The 19541-nt window shown below is 47.6% G+C and overlaps 2 protein-coding genes across 5 annotated transcripts in view; both read left to right on the top strand.

Annotated features, from left to right (window-relative positions):
- The window catches only part of UFC1 (ubiquitin-fold modifier conjugating enzyme 1), a 15159-nt gene extending 2712 nt beyond the window's left edge, over positions 1-12447 (top strand). For all 3 annotated transcript variants that reach the window (XM_003125655.5, XM_003125654.5, XM_085022610.1), the window contains exons 2-7: positions 7339-7461; positions 10729-10796; positions 11041-11104; positions 11390-11466; positions 11715-11805; positions 12012-12447. In XM_003125655.5, the coding sequence (XP_003125703.1) occupies positions 7339-7461; positions 10729-10796; positions 11041-11104; positions 11390-11466; positions 11715-11805; positions 12012-12092 (504 nt within the window). In that variant the 3' untranslated portion in view covers positions 12093-12447. The remainder of the gene's footprint in view (positions 1-7338; positions 7462-10728; positions 10797-11040; positions 11105-11389; positions 11467-11714; positions 11806-12011) is intronic.
- USP21 (ubiquitin specific peptidase 21) lies at positions 12022-19541 on the top strand. 2 transcript variants are annotated; one of them, XM_085022588.1, is made up of 14 exons: positions 12022-12133; positions 12620-12716; positions 14533-15153; positions 15954-16013; positions 16158-16278; positions 16488-16599; positions 16786-16941; positions 17444-17508; positions 17764-17867; positions 18050-18136; positions 18430-18508; positions 18738-18845; positions 18953-19067; positions 19288-19541. In XM_085022588.1, the coding sequence occupies exons 3-14, from the start codon at positions 14554-14556 to the stop codon at positions 19376-19378; spliced, it is 1698 nt and encodes a 565-aa protein (XP_084878714.1). In that variant the 5' UTR covers positions 12022-12133; positions 12620-12716; positions 14533-14553; the 3' UTR covers positions 19379-19541. The 2 variants fall into 2 exon arrangements, with proteins under 2 accessions (XP_084878714.1, XP_001927817.1); XM_001927782.7 differs by lacking the exons at positions 12022-12133; positions 12620-12716 and adding an exon at positions 13528-13710.

The raw sequence follows: 19541 nt of genomic DNA, 5'->3' as shown, positions 1-19541 counted from the left end.
TACAGCAGAAATTGGCACAACATTGTAAATCAACTATACTTTAGTAAAAGGAAAACGAAAACTTTTTAAAAACTCCAGTTATATATGGGCCAGAAATTCTGAATAATGACCATTTCAGTGGTAGTTGAAGCTGTAGATTTGGATAAGTTCCCAGAGAACAGAGGGCTAAGAGTGCCTTGGTGAATTCTAACATTTAAGTCACAAGTAGAAGAGCCATTGGGAATCCTTGAAAAGGAACAGCCATTGAGGAGGAAAAAAACACTAAGGAGGAGTTCCTGTCGTGGCTCAGTGGTTAACAAATCCAATGAGGAACCATGAGGTTGCGGATTTGATCCCTGGCCTCGCTCAGTGGATTAAGGATCCAGCATTGCCATGAGCTGTGATGTAGGTTACAGACAAGGCTTGGCTCCTGCATTGCTGTGGCTTTGGTGTAGGCGGGGGGCTGCTGCTCTGATTCGACCCTTAGCCTGGGAACCTCCATATGCCGCGGGAGCGGACCAAGAAATGGCAAAAAGACAAAAAACAAAAACAAACAAAAAAAAACCACTAAGGAGTTCCCACTGTGGTGCAATGGGATTAGCAGGGTGTCTGCAGCACCACGATGCAGGTTTGATCCTCGGCCTGGCACAGCGGGTTAAGGGATACTCTGTGGCATAAGTTGCAACTGTGGCTTGGATCTGATCCCTGGCCCAGGAACTCCATATGCCATGGGGCAGCCAAAAAATAGAGGAAAGAAAAACAATGTGGTGTTCCCGTTGTGGCTCATTGAGCTAAGAATCAGACATAGTGTCCATGAGGATGTGGGTTCAATCCCTAGCTTCACTCAGTGGGTTAAGGATCTGGCATTGCTGCAAAGTTCCAGTGCAGGTCGAAGATCCTGTGTTGCTATGGCTGTGATGTAGCCGTGCAGCTGCAGCTCCAGTTCAACCCCTAGCCTGGGAACTTCCGTATGCCACAGGTGCAGCCATTAAAAACAAAAAACAAGCAAAACAACAACAATGAAAAAAACCCCAAACACCTGGATGATAATTGTCATGGAGTCAAAGGGAAGAGAGTATTTCAAGAGGATAGACATTATTAAAACTGTCAGATGTCTCCAGAGAGGCAGCTAAGGAAAGGTTAAAAGCTCCAGACCCAGGTTTCCTGGAAACTTGGCATAAAGGTCAAATCCAGGTCTTGAACCATCCCACAGGTATCATATGGAATTCAGCCCCCCGTGCCATTCCATCCTTACATGTCATGACTACCAGTCCCCGACTTTCAGTGGGTCTTGCAGTCAACACCAGCCAGTTTTGGCACCACTTAGTTTCCACACTCAAGAATGCTATCTTTCCCATTCATTGTTATGGCCCTTAAGCTGCCATCAAGAAAAACTTGTTTTGGAGTTCTCATCATGCCTGGGTCAGTGGTTAGCAAACCCGACGAGCATCCATGAGGACTTGGGTTCAATCCCTGGCCTCGCTCAGTGGGTTAAGGATCCTGCATTGCTGTGAGCTGTGGTGTAGGTCACAGATGTGGCTCTGACCCTCTGTTGCTGTGGCTATGGTGTAGGCCGGCGGCTACAGCTCATATTGGACTCCTAGCCTGGGATCCTCCATACGCTGAGGTTGGGCCCCTAAAAAGCCAAAAAAAAAAAAAATCTGGCATCATCTCTGCTGTGGTTCTGGTCATTGCTGAGATGCAGGTTTGATCCCCAGCACAGTGGGCTAACTATCCTACATTGCCACAGCTGCAGCATAGGTCATGGCTCAGATTCAGTTCCTGGGTCGGGAACTTCCATATGCCTCAAATGCAGCCAGAAAATGAAAAAGCCAAAAATACGTTGTTGGAGTCCCCACTGTGGTAAAACAGGTTCTGCGGAATCTCTGGAGGACCAGGACACAGATTCAATTCCCGGCCCAGCACAGTATGTTAAGGAACTGGTGTTGCTGCAGCTAGAACTGCAGCTCAGATCTGATCCCTGGGCCAGGAACTCCATATGCCATGGGACAACCAAAAAAGAAAAAACAAAACAAAACATTGTCACTGCTGTGGCTCAGGTTCAGTTTCTGTGGAACTTACACATGTCATGGGAATAACCAAAAAAAGAAAGAAAGAAAGAAAAAGCCAAAAATGTCTACCCCCCCCCACCATCCTTCCCCATTCTGGAACTTCAATTCCTTTTTAAAAACCTCCCTATATCTTCATTTGCTTCACAGATTTCTCTAAGTTTCCTTTGAGGAAGTGTCATCAAGACAGTAGCTAGCTGTGATGTATGGAAAGGGGTTGTTCTCCACCCACATAAGTCCACAAAGAGGCAGGCATAGGCACTACTTTTTTTTAAGCCAAGGCCATGGCATGTGGAAGTTCCTTGGGCCAGGGATCAAACCCATGCCACAGCACTGACCTGAGCTGCTGCTGTGACAATACTGGATCCTTACCCACTGTGCTACAGTAGAAGTTCCAGGCACTGCTTAAAATAGAATCATGGTCTCTTCTTACCCATATCCAGAAGTGGTTCGACACCTAGCAATCTTGGTGTCATGGTAGTGATTCCTTTCCATCTCTCTTCCAAACTTAACCCCATCTAAAGGATTAAAGAGGAAAGTCCATGTTGAGGACTGCCTTCTCCAATGGATAGTATGATGTCCTATCTGCTCATTGCAGCCTAGGGAAAAAAGACAGATTGTCCTCTTTGCTCAGAATGGAAAGCTGTTAAAGGAAGGGTGAAGGGCTGGGATTTTTCTTCATTAAACCTTCAAAGTAATCCCTCTTTCTCTATAAGTCTTAATCCTTTTCCTTGTGTCCAAACCTTAACTAAACACTACAAATTTCAGACTTTGGGACAATTACCTGGCTAGCTGTTCCTAAGTTAGTCCATTCATGACTGCATTTGCAGGAGTGTTTTCTGTTTGGGGGCCCTGGAAATTCACTCTACAGCATGAAGCCTTGAGGTATAATAGGTGCCGAAGAGATCATAATGCCAATAAAGAATGCTGAGTGGGAGTTAACGTTGTGGCTCATCGGGTCCAATGAGGATGTGGGTTCCACCCCTGGCCTAGCTCAGCAGGTTAAGGATCCGGTGCTGCTGCAAGTTTTGGCATAGGTCACAGATGCAGCTCAGATCTGGTGTTGCTGTGGTTGTGTAGGCTGACAGGAACTTCCATATGCTGCAAATGCAGCCCTAAAAAAGAAAATTAAAAAAAAAAAAAGATTTCCTGAGGTGAAATGGAGTAAATACTCACTAAATCAAGGAAATATGTAGAGGAGGGTACTTTCATGTCCAACACTGGGAAAAAATATTTCAAGTACTTAAGATTTTTTGTTAGTTGTAGCTTAAACATCTGTTCCCCTTTAGCTTAAACTATATACATCATCTCTGTTGTTAAAGCAAAAACTTCATCTCTTGCTTGATGTTATTTTTCACCTTCTCCTTGCTTTAACCAGAAACTTGAGAACTGATATCCTTCAGCTACCTTTCACATACTCCTTCACCTAATTCTTGGTGCACTGTAAATTTCAGTGATTAGAAAAGCCTTTTTTTCTATACTTAGAAGAACCTCTTTGTAACCCCCATTTATTCATCCTTTTTTTCCCCTCTCTGGATCAACACATCATAGCTAAATGTCAGCTCTTCAAGTACCTACTACATTCCTACTAAACAATTTTTTTTCCAAGTCAGTGGTACTAGCAATTCAAGTTATAGTAGATCTCTTATCTTTCTTGATCTGTATACTCTATTAAGACTGCTTGTCCCAGACCAAGTTGTTCCCCAGCTCTGCCAGAAATAAAGTCTTTTTTTTTTTCCTTTTTCAGCTGCACACCCCAGCATATGGAAGTTTCCTGGCTAGGGATCAAATCCAAGCTACATCTGTGACAGCTGTGGCAATGCCAATCCTTAACCCACTGCACTGGGCTGGGGATCAAACCAGTAACGCCACATTGACAAACCGTATCATTAACCTACCACACCACAGCAGGAACTCCAAAATCTTATTTATACCAGGCATTCCCTTAAAGAATTTCATACCCAAATCAACTATACTTCTATAAAACTTTGAAAAATGAAATAAAAAAAAAAGAATTCTATACCCCATTAGCAGCCCATTGTTATAAGTATTCTTTTGACTCTTCCTGGCCCACACTTATCCCTGTGTCCCTGCCCGGGCTTTACTTTTGAACTTTATCCTACAGTGACTTGCTGACCTGACAGTCCTCTCTAGCTCCTGGTTCCCATTAACTCCAAGCTACTCCAGTTACTTATTTTCACCCAGGCATCATTCTAGCTCCTAATTTCAGTTGTACTTCAAACCTAGCTGTAAGCCCTTAGCTAGAATTCTGGTGTCTCCTGGCTTCTGAAAAGCAGAGTAAGGATTATAATTAGTCACTGAATCCTAATGATCTACTGTCCAAAATTCTCCTTAACCTGTTCCTTTGCCAGCTGTCACTTTCACTAATATGACTTTGGGCAAGTTCTTTAACTTCACTGAACTTCTCTTCTCATGTGTAAAAGGGGCAAATATAAAATAACATCCATCTCCTAGGTCATTTTTTTTAAAACGGTCACATTAAATAATATATGTGAAGTGTCAACACAGGGCCTAGCTCATTGTATAAGTATCAGATAAATATATTTAGCAATTTTTACTAGGTTTTAAGGAATTCAGTTGGTTCTTTGTTAATGCTCTCTGCTGCCCCCATGGGGATGACTTTTTTCAAGTTGGTTATCCTACAGGCAGACCATAACCAAAAAAGCCCTGTCTTACCCACTACCCCCCAGCTAATTAGAGAACTAATTCTCTTTAGTTGGTTGTTCAATCAAATAAAGATGTTCTGTATTCTAGCCAATTTACTATCTCTTGCTCACTCTTTTTTTTTTTTTTTTTTTTTTTTTGGCCACACCTTTGGCCTATGGAAATTCCCTGGGCCAGGGATTGAATCTGAGTTGCAGCTGCAACCTGAGTAGCAGCTGTGGCCATGTCAGATCCTTAACCCACTGCACCAGGCTGGGGATCAGATCCACATCACCACAGAGACAATGCCAGATCCTTAACTCGCTGTGCCACAGCAGAAACTCTGCCAATTCACTATCTTTTTTCAAAGAACATATCAGGAAACTTGCTGGTTTTTTTAAAATTTATTTATTACTCAAATGAATTTAATACATCTATAATTGTATAATAGGAAATTTGCTTTACTGAAAACAAGATATACTATCTCTGATATTCTCCTAGTATGTTAATCTAGTAACACTGGCAAGGAAAGTCATTCTGTCATTTATTTAATAAATACATGTTAAGCATTTATTAATGTCAGGTATTGTGATAGGCATATAGGATAGGATACACAGAGGTGAACAAAACAGACATAGTCCATGTCTTCATGTAGTTCACTGTTTACCTAGGTAGAGACACACTAAGGAAAGAAAATAGCAAGTATGTCTTTTTTTTTTTTTTTTTTTTTTTTTTAGGGGCCACAACTGCAGCAGATGGAAGTTCCCAGTCTAGGGGTTGAATCAGAGCTACCACTGCCGGCCTATGCCACAGCCACAGCAATGCCAGATCCCAGTGTGTTTGCAACCTACACCACAGGTCATAGCAACACCAGATCCTTAACCCACTGAGCAAGGCCAAGGATCAAACTTGCATCCTCATGGTTACTAGTCGGGTTTGTTACCACTGAGCCACAACGGGAACTCCACAAAAACATCTTTTTTTTTTTTTTTTTTGTCTTTTTGTCTTCTTAGGGCCACACCCTCAGTATATGGAGGTTCTCAGGTCTAATTGGGGCTGTAGCCGCCAGCCTATGCCACAGCCACAGCAACACCAGATCTGAGCCGCGTCTGTGACCTACACCATAGCTCATGGTAGCACCAGATCCTTAACCCTCTGAGCGGGGCCAGGGATGGAACCTGAAACCTCACGGTTCCTAGTTGGATTCCACTGTGCCACGATGGGAACTCTGCATGAATACATCATTTTAAATTGAAATAGGAGTTATGAAGGAAAAGGACAATTCTGTGACAGAAAAATGAATGAAAGCCTCTCTTTGAGGAGGTGATAAGGAAGCTGAGACCCAAAAGACCTGAAGGAGCTACCCTTCTTCCAGAGAAAGGGAGGAATATCCTAGACTGAGAGGATACCTGCTAAAGGCCCAGAGGCAAGGTAGAGCCTTGAGAGACTGAATCACATCTTGGTGAACCACTGTAGGTATATGGGGATCACTGCTTTTTCATTTGTAAAATACTCTTTTATTTTTTCTTTTTTAAAAAGCAGTTTATAAACTTTACAATGACAGTTTCTAACATCAGCAATTCTGGTTTTGGAGGGTTTTGGCCTCACCCATGGCATGTGGAAGTTCCTGAGCTAGGGATCAAATCCACACCACAGCAGTAACCAGAGCCACAGAGGTGATAATGCCATATTTTTGACCCCTTGAGTCACCAGGGAACTCCCATAAAATACTCTATTTAATAACTGTTCTATAATTTTACTAAGAATCAGTAATCTTATTTTTTTTTTCTGCCACACCCACAGCATGCAGTTCTCAGGCCAGGGAGTTCCCTTCGTGGCTCGGCAGTTAAGGAACCTGACTAGGATGCATGAGGATGAGCATTCGACCCCTGGCATCGCTCAGTGGGTTAAGGATCTGGCGTTGCTGTGAGCTGTGGTGTAGGTTGCAGACACTGCTGGGATCCATCGCTGCTATGGCTGTAGCTTAGGCCGGCAGCCACAGCTTCGATTCAACGCCTAGCCTAGGAACCTCCACATGGCACGGGTGCAGCCTTTAAAAAAAAAAAGACAAATCTCTAATTCGATTGTGTTAACTCTTCAGGGCCAGGACTGATTCTCTGTGGTTTCCAATAATTCTCAGGAGTTTAATAATACCCTCCTAATGTCTGACTGCATTAGTCCCCTGCTACCTCAGTCGGACTCCGTGGAAGTTGAGACTGTTTATTCCAAGCCCAAACATATAAACCGCGCATTTTAGGACGACAGCACACGGAATAGTGCCTAGAACGCCTGAAATTCTAACATTCTTCCAGTTTGGGAATTGTCCGGAAAGGTTTTCTGAGATTACGTCTCTGAGCATGAGCAGAAGTCACCCTTTCTGGCAATCTGCGATTTAATAATAGGTGCCATATTCAGGACGGAACAACTCGTTTCCGTTCTTTGCTTCTTGTTGCACTCACAAGCAGGTAACTAGGTGACAAATTTGTCTTCGTTACTAGAAAATAAATATCACATTAGCAGTTTTAAGGCAGCCCAACGCCCCATCTTCCCATAGTAAAGATGGAGTCGCCCGGAATGTAAACTACAGGTTAATGTCACTTCCGTTTCTTTTGCGCCCTGGCTCAAGATGGCGGACGAGGCCACCCGGCGTGTGGTCTCTGAGATCCCGGTGCTGAAGACCAACGCCGGACCTCGAGATCGGGAGCTGTGGGTGCAGAGACTCAAGGAGGAATATCAGTCTCTAATCCGGGTCAGTTGTGCTTCTGCTGCCTATTGCAAAAGGGTTACGGGTAACCAGGGGTCCCTAGAAATAGGCTCCGTGTGGAAGCCACTTCCGGTTTTAAAGTTTAATTCCGAATTTATAGATATTGGGCGACTTTGGGGCTGCGTGACTTGGGGAGGCGCGATGAGGAGAAAGCAGAAGAGACTCAAGTTAGGACCCAGGGTGGGGGCCAGGCTGTCTGGCTGAAAGCAGCAGTTATTTTAGGGATAAGCCGCCCTGGAAGATGACGTGTCCTCCTGGCTCCAGGTGGTTCTCCTGGCTGTAGGAAAGGTGGTCAAAAGGCATTACTGGAGCCCTAAATCCCGTTTTGCGTCTCTCTGCTCCCACTTGTCCTGAGAGAGAAATACACGTTAGAACTAAAAATTCAAGTAGGTATTAGTTGTAGGGAGTTGAGGAGCTGAGCTCACAGTTAGGGAGGGGCTATCTTCCCAACTAACCTCCCTTCTGTGGAAGAGGAAAGTTTGACTTCCTTTAGACAGCTTTCCTGCTGCATGTATTCACTCACTAAAAAGACATTTATTGTACATCTCTTACCTAGGAAGGGCATCCAAAGCCAAATAAAGTGGAACCTACCGAGGTAGACAGAAACATGTTGTTATAACACATTATAATACATTATGTGGAGAAAGGGAGGAGTCTGAGAAATTGCTAGGATTTTTTTTTTGTTTTTTTGTTTTTTTTTTTTTTGTCTTTTAGGGCTGCACCTGTGGCATATGGAAGTTCCCAGGCTAGGGGTCTAATGGGAGCTATAGCTGCTGGCCACAGGCACAGCCACAGCAATGCAGAATCCAAGCCACATGCGCAACCTACACCACAGTTCATGGCAATGCGGATCCTTAACCCACTGAGCAGGGCCAGGGATCGAACCATCGTCCTCATGGATCTTAGTGGGGTTCATTACTGCTGAGCCATGATGGGAACACCACTAGGATATTTTGACTGTGGGGTTTTTCGTGTTTTTTGTTTGTTTGTGTTTCTGCTCCCATGGTCTGTGGAAGTTCCCAGGCCAGGGTTCGAACCTGTGCTACAGCAGTAATTCAGGCCGCTGCAGTGACAACAATGGATCAATAACTTACTGTGCCAGACCAAACTCCTGCTAGGATATTTTGAAGCAGGAAGTGAGATACCTAGTCCCTAATCAGGAAAGGCTTTGTTGAAGAGGCACTGCTTTAGCTGAGACTTAAGGGGTAAATATAAATTAGCCTAATAAAACATGAAGGTAAAAGAAGAACATTCAAGGCAAAAGGAACAAAGGCATGAGCAAAGGCATAGAAGCTAGAAACACCATGGTATGTATGAAGAAACACAAGTAGTTCAGAGTTGCTAGAGTATCAAACATGGTAGGGAGTGGTAGATGAGGCTTGACAAATAGGTTTAAGCACTTGAATTTTATCTTGGAGGCACTGGGATACTTTTAAAGGATATTAAGCAGAGGATTAAAATGGTGATACAGAGGAAAATACAATCAACTGTGATAAGATTGAAGATAGGACAGCTGTCATTAATCCAGGCAAAAGAAAGATGATCTAGGAGTTCCCATCGTGGCTCAGTGGTTAACGAATCCAACTAGGAACCATGAGGTTGCAGGTTTGATCCCTGGCCTTGCTCAGTGGGTTAAGGATCCAGCGTTGCCGTGAGCTGTGGTGTAGGTTGCAGACACGGCTCTGATCCCTTGTTGCTGTGGCTGTGGCGTAAACCAGCAGCTACAGCTCAGATTAGACCCCCTAGCCTGGGAACTTCCATATGCTGTGGGAATGGCCCTAGAAAAGGCAAAAAGACAAAAAAAAAAAAAAAAATCTAAACTTGGCAGTTAAGGTGAAGATAGAGAGGAGAGGTAGACTGAAGAATATTGAGAAGGTAAAATCAGGAGTTCCTGTCATGGCTCAGTGGTTAAGGAACCCAGCTAGCATCCATGAGGATGAGGGTTTCATCTCCGGCCTTGCTCAGCAGGTTAAGGATCTGGCATTGCCATGGCTGTGGTGTAGGTTGCAGATGTGGCTCAGATCCCGTGTTGCAGTGGCTCTGGTGTAGGCCAGCAGCGACAGCTCTGATTAGACTCCTAGTCTGGGAACCTCCATATGCCTTGGGTGAGGCCCTAAAAAAAAAGACCAAAAAAAAAAAAAAGAAAAAGAAAAAGGTAAAATCAGCAGGACAATATAAAGGATTGGTTTATAGAGTAAAGGAGAGGGAGGGTCAAGGATGATTCCCAGGTTTTTGGCTTGGGTGACTGGCTGCTAATACTGCCACCTGAGATGGATGCAGGAGAAATGAATCTGAAGAACTGGGGGAGATGCCAAGTTTGAGGTACTTGTGAAATGAAAGTAGAAATTTCAATATACAGTTAGATGATGAAGTATGAAGCCCTGAGAAAAGGTCTGGATTAAGGATAAAGATTTAGAAGTCATCAGCATGTGTGCGCTGGTCAAAACCAGGATTATGTGAGGTCCTCCAGGGAATGAAGGTACCATAAAATGACATGTGGGCTGAGGGCAGACACTGTTAGAAGTGAGAAAAGAGGAGTTCCCTTCATGGCACAGCAGAAACAATCTGACTAGGAACCATGAAGTTGAGGGTTCAATCCCTGGCCTCGCTCAGTGGGTTAAGGATCTGGCATTGCTGTGAGCTGTGGTGTAGGTCACAGATGTGGCTCAGATCTGGCATTGCTGTGGCTGTGGCATAGGCCACAGCCAATTAGACACCTAGTCTGGGAACTTCATATGCCATGGCCCTAAATAGCAAAAAAAAAAAAAAAAAAAAGAAGAAAAAGAAGAAGTGAGAAGAGTACCTGGGCAATATCATAGAGTGTTTATCATAAATTTGGAGTTCCTGTCGTGGCGCAGCAGAAACAATCCATCTAGAAACCATGAGATTGCAGGTTCAATCCCTGTCCTTGCTCAGTGAGTTAAGGATCTGGCATTGCTGTGACTCTGGTATAGGCCCGCAGCTGCAGCTCCAATTCAACCCCTAGCCTGGGAACTTCCATATGCTGCGGGTGAGGCTCTAAAAAGACCAAAAAAAAAAAAAGTGTTTATCATAAATTTAATGGAACCCAAGAATTCTATTCTCTGCTCTGGGAAAGTCCTTTACTAACCAGTATAGCTTTATCTTCAGGTTTATGTCAGAAAAATTGGGTAAACGTCTTGAGAGGAATTAATCACACACTTTTCTTTTGAGGGAAGGGAACCTGCTCTTGGCTCTAACTCCCCCATCAAAGACCTCATTCTCTGCTTTTAGTATGTGGAGAACAACAAGAACGCGGACAATGATTGGTTCCGACTGGAGTCCAACAAGGAAGGGACTCGGTAGGCGGACCCTTTTGGGAGGTGTGGGAGTGGGGATCTCACATAGCTTGAGCATTTTGGTGTCCCAAAGCCCACCACCAGGCCTTTCCTGCCCCTTTCCATTCAATCTCTACTTTCACAACCTCAGAGTTCCCCAAATCTCATCCCACGAGTCTCCCAGTCTGGTCACCTAAGACAGGAAGATGTCATTTGAGTGTTAGAGAAATGGGGAAGTTGGACTGAGGAGGTTTGTACTTTGTTACAGGTGGTTTGGAAAATGCTGGTATATCCATGACCTCCTCAAATATGAGTTTGACATCGAGTTTGACGTGAGTATGATGGAGTGGGAATAAAGGAGGTTGGTAAAACAGGAGGGATTAAGTGATTGTTAACATGCTAACCTTTCTTGGAGGGACCAAAGAAAACTTTTAAAATAGGAGGGAAAATCTGAGGTTTGAAGCAAGCATAGGTTATAGCAGCTCAACTCCATGTCCAGAATCCTGGTGTATTCCTGCTGCTTGAGGAGTTAGCTCAACCATGAAATATGTATACCTGATTAGAGTAGTTCCTTTCTATTCTGATTCTGTTTTACTAAAGCTTTATAATTCTTCCAGATTCCCATAACATACCCCACTACTGCTCCAGAAATTGCAGTCCCTGAACTAGATGGAAAAACAGCAAAGATGTACAGGTAGGACTGAATAGGAGATCAAAAAAGGTCTAAGAAGGCCTTGGGGAAGACACTGGGAGGCAGGATTTTCCCAGGGACTTCTGGCCTAGAGGAGCTCCAGGTCTTTATCTGCCAAGCCTGGGGAAAGCACGTAGCTGACCATGTTCTCAATTCTGATCACCAGTAGTCTTCCTGTGCTTCCAAGAGTCTGCTGTGCTTTATGGTACAACTTGCATGTCAATACCTTCTTCATCTTGTCCCTCTCATAGGGGTGGCAAAATATGCCTAACGGATCACTTTAAGCCTTTGTGGGCCAGGAACGTGCCTAAGTTTGGACTGGCTCATCTCATGGCTCTGGGGGTAAGTGTGAAGTATTTGGTATTTGGTATACAGTGAGGGAAGGGGTTTGGTCCTGAGCGGTATAAAAGTAACTGAGAATAAGCAACAAATAAACAGTGTTTTCCTTTGGGCATGTTCTCATAGAATATCTCTAGGAAGTAGCTTCTGAGGGAATAAGAGGCATTGCTTGTTTGGTAGTTATCTAACAGCTATCTTTTTTATTGCAGCTGGGCCCATGGCTGGCAGTGGAAATCCCTGATCTGATTCAGAAGGGAGTGATACAGCATAAAGAGAAATGCAACCAATGAAGTACCGAGCCACTGAGGCAGTACAGAGGGACCTTTGATAGGTTATATTCCTGTTTTCCTGTGCATCATTCTTTTACTCATGTAACTGCTTCCCCCCATACCCCTTCACCTATAATTGTTATTGAGAAGCTGCAGCAGACACTGCTGAAAAAAAAGTACAGTATTGCTACTGAATTTCTGAATTGGGTTACACAGGAAGAGGAAAAACTAGGGCCTTGAAAAACCAAAGGGCAACTAATATCCCTCTCCCAGGTGGAAAAATTTAAGATCCTGGAGGGATAGGTGGTGACTGAAAGTGGGTACATAGTCTTTTTGGTTTGGGGTGGTAATTCATCAATAAAAGCTGCTTCCTTCAGTGGCTTGTGGTTCTCTAACTGGTGGCTGTTAATAGAGGGTCAGCAGGCACATGTACAACCATACTTGTTTCAGAGGGAAGGGAAAATGGAGGATGCTCTGGTCTGAAGCTAGGGAATAAAAGTAAATCCTGACTGCTCTCCCTGCTGCTGAGATCTGCTCTTGTCCTTTAGCAGGAAGCCTACAGGATGGCTGAGGACTGTGTTTGCCAAGGCAGCATTCCCCGACTTCCAGGGATCTTCTCATCCCTGTGTGGATACTTCTCCACTGGTCAGTCGATAGACTTGTATTAGGGCCACATGATGGGGGATAGGATTCTGTACTTTTTTTTTTTTTTTTTTTTTTTTTTTTGTCTTTTTGCCTTTCCTAGGGCCGCTCCGGCAGCATATGGAGCTTCCCAGGCTAGGGGTCTAATCGGAGCTGTAGCCTCCGGCCTACACCACAGCCATAGCAACTCAGGATCCGAGACGCGTCTGCGACCTACATCACAGCTCACTGCAACGCCAGATCCCTAACCCACTGAGCAAGGCCAGGGATCGAACCCACAACCTCATGGTTCCTAGTCGGATTCGTTTCTGATGCACCACGATGGGAACTCCTGGACTCTAGAGAGCTGCTTTGGAGCAATGGCTTAAAGACAACTTGGGGACTTCCCTCCTGGCTCAGCAGAAACAAATCTTACTAGCATCCATGAGGATGCAAGTTGATCCCTGCCTTCCCTCAGTGGGTTAAGTATCCCGCGTTGCTGTGAGCTGAGGTGTAGGTCGAAGACACGGCTGAGATCTGATGTGGCTGTGGCATAGGCCAGCAGCTACAGCTCTGATTCAGCCCTTAGTCTGGGAACCTCCATATGCCCCAGTGCCGCCCTAAAAAAGCAAAAATAAATAAATAAATACATAAATAAATACATAAATAAATGCAATTTGGGGCTGAGCTGGGAACCCAGGAGTCCTAAAGTTGGCTGTGTTTCCATGGTGTCGGTGGCGGAGCCGAGGGGGCGGGTTCACGCAAGCGCCGAGGAAGGAGGTGGGTGGATTCTGAGTGTGGGTGCGCAAGCGCTCTGAGAGACAGTGAAGCCGGCGGCCGGTGCCCGGGCGGGACCAAGAAAGATGGCGGCGGCCCCTGCGGCGGGAGAGACCTGGGCAACAGCTGCGGCTAAAGCTGCAGCCAGGCCCGCGGGGGTGCTGCACGCGGGTAGTAGGGGGTGGCCCTGAGCTGGGGCCTGGCCCCGGCTGGCCTCCCCCGCCGTCTTACCCGGGGACAGGTACGGTCCGGGACATTATGGCGTGGGGGTTGCCGAGGGAAGACTGCTCCCAGACCTGGGAGATCGCCCTCTACAAAGGCAGAGCCGCAGAGGGCCCTGCAGGCCTGGGAGAACTGGGCTGGCGGGACCAGCATCCGTGGATCTTGGAGAATACGCCGCTGGACCCCGTAGCCAATCAGCAGCCTCGGCCTTTCTGCCCTCGAGGGGGGCGGACCCGGTTGATGCTGGCTGTGGTGGGAGAGGTGCAGAGATTAGAGGTCAGGGAGTTGTTCGTCCTCCCTCCTCGCCGCTACCCCTGAGCCCCAATACCACTTTGGAGCTCAGAGGTGGGGGAGGGAGTGATTGACAAGTCACTCTTTTAGTCTGCTTCGTTTGCAGCCTGGAGGGGCTGGAATCTGAGGATGGAATGCAGTCTTTTGGGCTCTTATACTTGCATCCACACCCCTCTTTGACCAGAGGTCCCAAGTGACCCAGGGCGCATCCCACTTGACTAGCTAGGAATGCGGGACCCTCATGAGTATTTAGATTATGAAGACAGCAGAGATAGGAACTATCTGTTGTTGGCTCTCTCATATTCTGCAGGAAGAGAGTGAGGAATGTGGAAAGAGTCAAAGCCCTGGCTTGCTGTATTCATTCATTCGTTCATTTACTCAGTGCATGTCAAGTATTTACTTTATGCCAAACACTATGCTAGGTATTGGGGATACAATGATTGATATGATGGACATGGTTCCTGACCTCCATGTATGTAGAAGCTGGTATAGTAGGCTAGGTTCCCTCCTTCCTCCCTTTTCAAATGCTGACCCTCTCTTCTCCTCCCAGGTCCAGCCTGTGGTGTCCACAATGCCCCAGGCTTCTGAGCACCGCCTGGGACGGACCCGAGAGCCACCTCTTAATGTCCAGCCCCGAGTGGGATCCAAGCTACCATTTGCTCCCAGGGCCCGAAGCAAGGAGCGCCGAAACCCAGCCCCTGGGCCGAATCCCATGTTAAGACCTCTGCCTCCCAGGCCAGGTCCCCCTGAGGAACGTCTCAAGAAACTGGAGCTGGGACGGGGACGAACCTCAGGCCCTCGTCCCAGAGGCCCACTTCGGGCAGATCATGGAGTTCCCTTGCCTGGCTCACCACCCCCAACTGTGGCTCTGCCTCTCCCATCCAGGACCAACCTAGCCCGTTCCAAGTCTGTGAGCAGTGGGGACTTGCGTCCAATGGGGATTGCCTTGGGAGGGCACCGTGGCACCGGAGAGCTAGGGGCTGCACTGAGCCGCCTGGCTCTCCGGCCTGAGCCACCCACTTTGAGACGCAGCACCTCTCTCCGCCGCCTTGGGGGCTTTCCTGGGCCACCCACCTTGCTCAGCATACGGACAGAGCCCCCTACTTCCCATGGCTCCTTCCACGTGATATCTGCCCGGCCCTCTGAGCCATTCTACTCCGATGACAAGATGGTGAGGACTTGCCAGCACACATGGCCTTCCATGCTCATGTTCCTTCATGCTTCCAGCTTTCTTGCCATCATGTGGCTTTTCTTTCCCCCTTTTTCCCCAGGTTCATTTTTTTAACCCTTTGTTACAGCAGTTTGGACTCTCTCTCCCTTACTTAAGTGCCCTTGAGCCTCATAGACCCTTTTCAGGGTTGTCTGTGACTCTCCAGCAGGGTGTGCCATTTCATTCCCCAAGGAATTAACTCAACCATTTGGAATTCTTTGGGTCCCCAGGCCCTTACTTCCCCTTTCTGTACCTTCTCTCCTAGGATGCTACCTAAGTCTAATTAATCTCTGGAGCTGAAGAGGGGCGGGTTCAGAATATCTGAGCTAATGTGGTTGCCCATTTCCCGAGCTGAGTGAGCTAGGCTGAGTGCAGTTGGAGCCTTCAGGAGAGGGTGCAGGAAGGGGCCACGGGTGCAGGAGGGGGCCTTGGGGGTAGCAAGGTGGGGGTGGGGAGCAGCTGGGCAACCATGCCAGTGCTTGGGGAGTTGCCCCAGGAGCTGCATCGCCGGCTAGCTGGGCAGAGGAGTAAGTGGGCAACAGGTGGGACAGCCATGGCTGAGTCCGTGGTACACTCAGCTGTGATGGGCTTACTACTCATGGCCAGTGAGGTAGGGAGACCCCAATACCCAGTGAGGGAAAGAGTGTAGCGTTTGGGGGTGAAGGATGGGGTGGGGGAGGCAGTGGACAGCATGCTGTCAAAAGGATTAAAGTGCCAGGTGGGATGTATGGGAACCTGCTGACTGATCTCTGACCTTCCAGGCTCATCACACGTTGCTTCTGGGCTCTGGTCACGTTGGCCTCCGAAATCTGGGGAACACGGTGAGAGCCATTCTCCTGTCCTTCCTAATAGGAATGTGAACTGGTACTGGGGACAGGCATGGGGAAGGAGGGCACTGAAGTTCTCCCAGGGCTTCCTAGGCACTGGTTTGGAGAGATAATGGCAATGTCTCTGCTGCTCCCCAGTGCTTCCTGAATGCTGTGCTACAGTGTTTGAGCAGCACTCGGCCTCTTCGGGACTTCTGTCTGCGAAGGGACTTCCGGCAAGAGGTTCCTGGAGGGGGCCGAGCCCAAGAGCTTACTGAAGGTGGGGCAACAACTCCTGCTTCCTCCTTTCAAATCCTCTTTTTCCCAACCCATTGTAGGTCCATCTGCCAGTGTTGGTGGCCCCAACCCTGAAAGCCAGCAGTTTTGTCTTTTTCACAGTGCCTGCTTTCCTAGAGTTGTTTTCCACCCTCTTGCTTCCCTCTTCCAGTCGTTAACCTTTGTTTCCCTTCCCCACTCCCACCCTAATAGCCTTTGCAGATGTGATTGGTGCCCTGTGGCACCCTGACTCCTGTGAAGCTGTGAATCCTACTCGATTCCGAGCTGTCTTCCAGAAATACGTTCCCTCCTTCTCTGGATACAGGTGGGAGAACTGGAGGGTATGGGATTTCTCTCTGCCCATGTCTGGGGATAGGGCCAAGCAGGGGCCCTGGCAGCATCATTCTGAGCCTTGAGCTCTATCTAGGAAGTGGGGTCAGATGTCTGGGCACGGGTTAGTGACTGTGGACTGGGCAGGGGTCAGTTGCCCACGCTCTTTGTCTGGCTGCAGCCAGCAGGATGCCCAAGAGTTTCTGAAGCTCCTCATGGAGCGGCTACACCTAGAAATCAACCGACGAGGCCGCCGGGCTCCACCAATCCTGGCCAGTAGTCCAGCTCCCTCCCCACCCCGCCGAGGAGGGGCGCTGCTGGAAGAACCTGAGTTAAGGTAAGGTCGCGCCCCCTTTCTCTTGCCCATAGTTTATTAACAGCGTTCATCCTTCGCGGAAGTGAGCTAGTCAGGATTGAGGATGTAGAGTCCAAGGAAATGCTTATCGTAGAATTTGGTTTGAGAAGCAGTGCAGAAGTAGGAAGAAGGCAGGAGGAGGAGGGAGACTGAGGGGCACAGATGGAGGCAGAAGATAGTGCTGTGGCTGTCACCAGATTGACGGAGGAGGGGATAATTAATTTACAAGGTACATAGGGGTTTGAAGCCAGGTGGAGGAAGACGGCATGTTCTTCCCTTGTCTGTGTTCCTTTCTTTTCCTCTCACGTGGATTTCCCCGAAAAGTTCTCTGAAACGTTACTCGTTTGACTCTTCCTTGCAATTTTGAGAAGGAGCTGGGGTATGGGTGGGGTACAGGGCTCCGTGGATCATTTCAGTGGTGTTGGGGGTGCCCAGTGTTCCTGCTGTCTCATGGGTGCTCCCCACTTCCCTTGATCTGTGGTAGTGATGATGACCGAGCCAACCTAATGTGGAAGCGTTACCTGGAGCGAGAGGACAGCAAGATTGTGGGTATGGAACAAGACAAAGTGATGGGGGAAAATTCATGTGTGGGGGTGAAGACTTGGCAGGAAAAAATCAAGACTGTCGAGGGGTCTGGGAATAAGATGATGAAAATGTGGAAAAGTTAAGAGGGGAGAGTTAAGAGGGGAGAGTTGGCGATGGGAAAGAAGGGTCAGGCAAAGGGCTGGGAAGCGACAGGAATGCCAGAAAGCATCTCGGGCATCCCACAGTGACTTTTTCTCCTGCCCCTTTGCTTCTATCTAGACCTGTTTGTGGGCCAGTTGAAAAGTTGTCTCAAGTGCCAGGCCTGTGGGTATCGCTCCACGACCTTCGAGGTTTTTTGTGACCTGTCCCTGCCCATCCCCAAGGTGGGATTCCAGAGGATTCCGGGGGTGGATGGGACATGGGTTCTATGACCCAACCCTACCCACCCCCAGTGTGGGAGGGAACCATGTGGGTCTCTGGAGAAGAATCGAAGCTTGGGTTAATTGAGAAGAGTTGGAAAAGGAAATTCAGAACATGCTGACCCTTCACTCCCCTTTCCCCCCAGAAAGGATTTGCTGGGGGCAAGGTGTCTCTGCGGGATTGTTTCAGCCTTTTCACCAAGGAAGAAGAGCTAGAATCGGAGAATGCCCCAGTATGTGGAGGTTCACAAGGGATATAGTAAGGGTGGGATACCGGAGGTGGGGGAGGCTCCATGTGGGTAAAAGGGGTTGCATGATGCCTTAGTATGAGGAGTAACACTTATATGTAAAGATTTGTGTAGGAGTATTTTTCAGATATATCCTGATCTGTCAGGGCAAAGGGCAGTGGCCCAGAGAACACAGAAGTAATAGGGAGCACAGTAAATTTATGTGAGTCAGGGTATTGGAAAAGACAACGGAGGTGAGGAGCACATTAACCTTATAACATTATTTGACATTTATTCAGGTGTGTGACCGATGTCGGCAGAAAACACGAAGTACTAAAAAGTTGACAGTACAAAGATTCCCCCGAATCCTCGTGCTCCGTATCCTAATCTTCAAATTCTTATTTCTCCCATTCATTCTTTTTCCTCATTCTCCAAGTTTGCAGAGGCTGGACATTTGGGGATTCGGTTTGCCTTAGGAAAAGGCTGCCACTCCATCTTTCCCTCCTGTGCTCCCAGTGTGTGTTCAGGGAGGGGAGTAGACAACATTCAGTTCCCCAGCCCCCTCAGAGGCCCTCTGCCTCCCAAATTCTCCTTAACCAGAACTTAGATCTTAATCGATTTTCTGCCTCCCGAGGCTCCATTAAGAAAAGTTCAGTAGGTGTAGACTTCCCACTGCAGCGACTGAGCCTAGGGGACTTTGCCAGTGACAAAGCCGGTGAGTCTGGGAAGGAGGGTCCTGAGGAGTTCCATGAAGGGGAGGGAGAGAATGGCGGAGCAGGGCACAGCTCTAACTATAGAATTTGGTCATCTCTAACCCTGAAGGAAGCCCCATATATCAGCTGTATGCCCTTTGCAACCACTCGGGCAGCGTCCACTATGGCCACTACACAGCCCTGTGCCGGTGCCAGACTGGTTGGCATGTCTACAATGACTCTCGGTGAGAACAGCCTTGCCCCATTCCTGCTGCAGCCTTGACACCTTTCCCCAGTATGAAGAAGCCCCAGGAGACAGTGCCTACTGAAAGGAGATGTGGGATTGGGGGGGGTGGGGGCGGTGTCTTTCCTAGGCACCACCCGGATACTGTGATGTTGATCTTGTGGGGAGGAGGGTCTATACAGGAAAGATCACACCTCCTTCCCCATCTCCCTTCTTCCTAGTGTCTCCCCTGTCAGTGAAAACCAGGTGGCATCCAGTGAGGGCTACGTGCTGTTCTACCAACTGATGCAGGAGCCACCCCGGTGCCTGTGACCTCCCTTTTAATCCCTGGCACCTGTGAAATCCTTTCAACACCCTTAAGCCCCAGGCTCCCCATTTACCTCAGAGACGTCTATTTTTGTGTCTTTTTAATCGGGGAGGGGGGAGGGGGTGGTTGTACCTCCTATTATTTTTTTTATTAAAAAGTACCCTTCCA

The sequence above is a fragment of the Sus scrofa genome, chromosome 4 (genome assembly GCF_054392235.1).
Source record: "Sus scrofa isolate SSC_HxYL_T2T_F1_AM1 chromosome 4, Sscrofa_HxYL_maternal_Yorkshire_Landrace_v2.0, whole genome shotgun sequence".
In the NCBI taxonomy this organism is placed as follows: domain Eukaryota; kingdom Metazoa; phylum Chordata; class Mammalia; order Artiodactyla; family Suidae; genus Sus; species Sus scrofa.
The sequence above is the reverse complement of the archived record's forward strand: the minus strand, read 5'-3'. Positions and strand labels throughout refer to the sequence as shown.

Excerpts from the sequence above, each read along its gene's own strand:
- USP21 (XM_085022588.1), top strand. The coding sequence starts at position 14,554 with ATGCCCCAGGCTTCTGAGCACCGCCTGGGACGGACCCGAGAGCCACCT. Across the intron at positions 16,942-17,443 it reads CTGGAAGAACCTGAGTTAAG|TGATGATGACCGAGCCAACC; the intron begins GTAAGGTCGCGC and ends GATCTGTGGTAG. Across the intron at positions 18,137-18,429 it reads TAGAATCGGAGAATGCCCCA|GTGTGTGACCGATGTCGGCA; the intron begins GTATGTGGAGGT and ends ACATTTATTCAG.